This window comes from Arachis ipaensis, chromosome B09 (assembly GCF_000816755.2).
Source record: "Arachis ipaensis cultivar K30076 chromosome B09, Araip1.1, whole genome shotgun sequence".
NCBI classification, from domain to species: domain Eukaryota; kingdom Viridiplantae; phylum Streptophyta; class Magnoliopsida; order Fabales; family Fabaceae; genus Arachis; species Arachis ipaensis.
This window is the reverse complement of record NC_029793.2, coordinates 121,488,047-121,493,494: the sequence shown is the minus strand read 5'-3', so window position 1 is coordinate 121,493,494 and position 5,448 is coordinate 121,488,047. Positions and strand designations below refer to the sequence as shown.

Here is a 5,448-nt window from a genome sequence, read left to right as displayed (position 1 = left end):
CATTTATTACGCACATGTTGGTTGAAGATATAAATCAAAAGCTAACATGGGATTATTATTTAATAAACTGTTAATTTTATTCACATAGTAAAAAATTAAAAGCGTTTTATTATGACAAATAACAAATCATGTTTGTCAATCATGAGAATTAGCACAAGTGGCAGTTGCTTTAGTTATTTAACTCGTCATGTCCTAATTTCCATTCTTTGCGCCTCTTACGAATCACCGAAGCAATTTATAAACCATGAGTAGTGGATGAAGCCAAAATTGACAAAGTTTTGGTCATACCTTTTAAATATTTATTAGAAAAATTAAACAAATTTAGAACGTGATCACGAGATGCAAATCCACGAGAAGAATACAAGCATGTTATTTTTGTCAACTTATATTGGAATTTTTGGCTTCCACAGGCATTCTTGTTAGCATGTCTCCCCTCATAATGCAAGTCTTCTTATTATTTTAAGGCATTTGCCAGTGATGATTGATTGAAGGGAGATCATGGGTTTGCAGTAACCATTAACTCTGTCCCCACACACCCATGTGAATGGTGTTTGTCTAGATCCATTCCACACCTATGCAGGTTGATTCAAGTAATACATGTTCGATTTTCTTTAATAAGGTCTTGCATTCAATAACCAACTTGGGTTAGTCAATTGATTAGTTCATTTGTCCGTTTACATAAGTGTTGGAGATTTAATCCCGCTTTGTGTGTGCAGTAACTTATTGGTTAACGACAAACCTTTAAATGAAGCTCTGATTCGTAACAGATTAATTCTTGGTCTGTCGGATTAGGAGATAACATAGATAACAAGAAAAAAAAAAAAAGTCTCGTATTTGATTCTTGCTAATAAAAAATAATCTAAATAAAAGTGTGAGCACATAATTAGAAAAAGAAAACTCTAACTCCATTGCAAATATAAAAGCAACATTTGGGTCCATTTATTTTCCACTATTCCTCACATCAACCTAGAAAAGAGAGAGGAAAATGAGGAAATCACTTGTGCATTCTTTGGTTTTCATGTGCCTTTTGATTCCTTTGGCAGTTGCAGATTGGAACATATTGAATCAGAAGACAAAGAGAGGATTGAAGATCAGCCTGAAGAACTACTGTGAAGCTTGGAGGATGAATGTGGAGCTTCATAACATTAGAGGTTTTGAAGTTGTGCCTGAAGAATGCACTGAATACATTGGAAAATACATGAAGGGTACTCAGTACTCAGTGGACTCTCAGAGGACAACTGAAGAATGCTTGGTTTATGTCAGCACCAGCTGCAATCTAATAAAAGATGGTAAAGATGCATGGATTTTTGACATTGATGATACTTTGCTCTCTACAGTTCCTTACTACAAGGATAACCTATACGGGTAAATTCAAAATCCACTTTCATCTTAATGTTCATTCTTTTGTTAATCTTTGCTTTCCCCTACACTTGTTTTCTTGAAGCTTGACACCTAGTTAGTTAGAAGAGTAAGTTGAGTATAAAATATTAATAAAGGGAAGAGAGAATTGATGAGGGGTCTAGTTGTTCTGGTATTATGTCTCGGGAGAGTTGAAAAACCTCCCCGAGGGGTTACCAAACTCGAGTTAACTCTTATGAGTTTACAAGTTTAGATCTTGAATCGAGTTTTTGGGTTAAACTTTACAATTTGGGTCGCTTAAACTCGTGTAAGTTACACTATTTAGATGAACTTGAGTTTGATTATCTTGTTCTCTACCATGGTGAATGTGACGGTGAATTTTTTGTTCAGTTTCTAATATGCCTACTATTCTGAGTGACGAGCCTCTTTCTCCATTGACAATAGGGGAAAGAAGCTAAATTTGACATCATTGGAGGAGTGGATGAGCAAGAGCAAGGCGAAAGCTCTTGACGACTCATTGAAGCTTTTCAATGCACTTAAATCCAGAGGAATTCAGATCATCTTGATTTCTTCAAGGAGGGAGCATCTAAGGTCTGCTACAATTGACAACCTTGTCAATGTTGGTTATTATGGTTGGACAAGTCTTATCATGAGGTTAATTCTATAAATCAAGCATTTCCTCTATTTTTCTATTACTGCTGTATTCTGTTTGCTCATTAATTTTTTTTTGCTGTGTTTTGTTCTATTTTTCTCTATGCAGAGCACCTGCTAATGAGTTAGTATCAGTACAAAAATACAAATCTGATGTGAGAAAACAACTGGTTAATAATGGCTACCGCATTTGGGGAATTTTGGGTGATCAATACAGCAGCATTCAAGGGCCTCCAAGCAGCATAAGAACATTTAAACTTCCAAATCCAATGTACTATGTTGCCTAATGTGTTGATCTATTTGTAGCTGCATTATTTTTTCACCATTAGAAGCTTCTGTAAGTTGCACCATTTTAAGGACTATTGTTATTATTAGTTTGCATCATGTTCCTTCGGATCTTGTGCATTTTCTTTGAAGGGGAATAAAAGAGGCAAGGGAGAAAGTATAAAGATTTTCTTTGCACACACCATTACTACTATAGGTTTGCAATCTACTTTACAAATATGAATGATACTCTAAGTTAATCAATTAATAAATAAAACTAGGGAACTCCCACAAATTAGAGAATCCAAGGTAAAAGTAAAATTGGACAAAAGCAAACAAGACAAGTGACGGGAAAAAAATATGTGGGGGCTTCCGAAGGCAATCCCTAGAAATGGAAACCTATTTCAAGAAGTTTCATATGAACACAAATAGAGAACATTAAAGATCAATTCAACTGAGAAAGCAGCCCTTACAAACACTAAACTGCATTAACCTGTAAATTCATATGGAATTTAGACAAGATATTATAAACCCTACTAATAACTATATGTTCTATTACAAACTGTGTACGCTAATCCTGAACAATATAAACATGACACTTTTTTGAAACGTGCGTGATCTATGGCCAGTTTTAACCAAGACAGATTGTCTGAAATTTTCAGCTTTAACTAACTTGTTCTGTATTATTGGTTTCATAATTTACCCTTTCTACAATGTTGTGCACCAATTGAGCAGCGAAAGAAACTAGCATTTAGATCTTCAACAAGTTAATCCTATATGAACTAGTAGAATCTAGTTAACTATACCCTGACTTGCATTTCGATACCGTTTCCGGAAAGGATGATGATCAAACAAAATATTAACCATCTAAACATAATTCAGCATGCACACATAAACATTTGATTGCCCAAAATGCAATTAATCCCTAAGAAGATTGAGAAGAGAGTTTCAGGCATTCACTTTGGCACCTTCTAAGGCATATGTCGTTCCAGTTAGGCACTTGATGCTGGTTAACACAAACAGTGCGCGCGCACGCATCAGCACATGCATCAAGATCAGACACACCGCACACGGTGACACAGGTGTCAGGAATGGGATCCTTTGAGAACGAACCAACCTTCTTCAACATCCTCTTTGAAGTGCAGACCCTTTCACAGACAAAGATCTCATCCGAACTCCTTTCTCTTCCCCTTGCACTCTTCAACTTCTGCTCTTCTGCGTGCCTTGCCTTGAGCCGAAAAGCTTGTCCAGCAACAAGCACAGGGATTGCAGCGCCCAAAAGCGACCACCAAATTTCTCCCATCTCCAAGAGAATACAACTTCAGCTGCCCCTTCTTCTCTATATCATATGCTTCACACTCTTAAAACACAACGATGAAAACCTATGAGACTTCTTATTTGAGTGGTGTACCACAATTATCAACATAATGGATAATCGCAAAGAAAATTACTAATACAATTCCAAACATTTATAAATCTCCATATCTTGATTTATCAACAATCAACATGATTATGCAACATCAAAACCATTTATCAAGCAATTGAAGCCCAGAAACCTGGAACTTCATACAAAATACATCTGAATTATACACTTATTAGGGTTTTTAGTCTGATTATGGCTACAGCGAACGTTCACAGCTAAAAGACATTCATAATAACAATTGCATGCTTTCAACTTTCAAGGCCTGAACTTTGAGTCTTTCAGCCGCAAAATGTTCGTTTCACTGGAAAGCAAATCAAATTGAAAATAATTTTGAATAAAAAGAGTAAATAGAAAAGGAAATGGATCAAAGTGAACTACAGAATAAACATGTAAATATATTTAGAAAAATGCGGAACGGAAAGAAATGAGGAATAGAGTGAAGAGATGCATATGAGACTTAAGAGTGGCGAAAAGGGAAAGGAAGCATTTACCTGCGGCGGAGCAAGGCGGAGAAGGAGACGTGGCTGCCTGGCTAGTGGAGATCAGGCAGCGGCTGTGTTGTAACGTTAACCTGTCATAGATTTGCCCAATCACCACCTACACTAAGCTACTAAACTAACCTTTTTTTTTCCTCCTCCTAGTATTTTATCCAAGAGTATTTTTAATTAGATAGATTAAGGGGTTGTTTGGGTGAGTTTTTACAAAAAGATCTTTTTTCGAGTTATCTTTTTTTAAAAGATCTTATAGAGAAGTAAAAGTAATTTTATGTTTGGATATTTCATATAAAAAGATCTTTTTATCTATCAATTATGTTTGGGTATAACAATATAAAAGTACTTTTTTGTTTATTTATTACATGAAAAACATCTTTTTTTTAAGGAAAAAAGATCTTTTAAAAAAAGATGTAAGGGCTTGTTTGGGTGAGCTTTTAAAAAAAGATCTTTTTTTGAGTTATCTTTTTTTAAAAGATCTTATAGAGAAGTAAAAGTAATTTTATGTTTGGATATCTCATGTAAAAAGGTCTTTTTATCTATCAATTATGTTTGGGTATAACAGTATAAAAGTACTTTTTTGTTCATTTATTACATGAAAAATATCTTTTTTTTAAGGAAAAAAGATCTTTTAAAAAAAGATGTAAATTACAGCTTCTCAAAAAAGATCTTTTTTTGATTTTACTAGTGCTTTTACTTTTACTACTAGAAATTTGCCAAACACGTTAAAAAATAAAAAAAGATCTTTTTTCATTGAAAAAAGATCTTTTTTTATTTTTTAACGTGTTGGCAAATTTCTAGTAGTAAAAGTAAAAACACTAGTAAAATAAAAAAAAGATCTTTTTTGAGAAGCTGTAATTTACATCTTTTTTTAAAAGATCTTTTTTCTTTAAAAAAAGATGTTTTTCATGTAATAAATAAACAAAAAAGTACTTTTATATTGTTATACCCAAACATAATTGATAGATAAAAAGATCTTTTTATATGAGATATCCAAACATAAAATTACTTTTACTTCTCTATAAGATCTTTTAAAAAAAGATAACTCGAAAAAAGATCTTTTCGTAAAAGCTCACCCAAACAAGCCCTAAATTACATCTTCTCAAAAAAGATCTTTTTTTTATTTTACTAGTGCTTTTACTTTTACTACTAGAAATTTGCCAAACACGTTAAAAAATAAAAAAAAAGATCTTTTTTTAACAAAATAATGGCGCCCAAACATGCACTAAAAATTAATCTGATGTGAATATGAGTTTTATT

General features: G+C 33.4%; 2 protein-coding genes across 2 annotated transcripts; one reads left to right on the top strand and one right to left on the bottom strand.

The window, feature by feature from the left end:
- On the top strand, nt 921–2,474 carry LOC107618509 (acid phosphatase 1). The gene is made up of 3 exons (XM_016320605.2): nt 921–1,365; nt 1,804–2,013; nt 2,120–2,474. Exons 1-3 carry the CDS (start codon nt 986–988, stop codon nt 2,295–2,297), a joined length of 768 nt encoding a protein of 255 aa, XP_016176091.1. The 5' UTR covers nt 921–985; the 3' UTR covers nt 2,298–2,474.
- Nucleotides 2,687–4,341, bottom strand: LOC107618510 (uncharacterized protein At5g64816). The gene is made up of 2 exons (XM_016320606.2): nt 4,189–4,341; nt 2,687–3,634 (listed from the first exon to the last, which is right to left on the bottom strand). The coding sequence occupies exon 2, from the start codon at nt 3,575–3,577 to the stop codon at nt 3,200–3,202; it is 378 nt and encodes a 125-aa protein (XP_016176092.1). The 5' UTR covers nt 3,578–3,634; nt 4,189–4,341; the 3' UTR covers nt 2,687–3,199.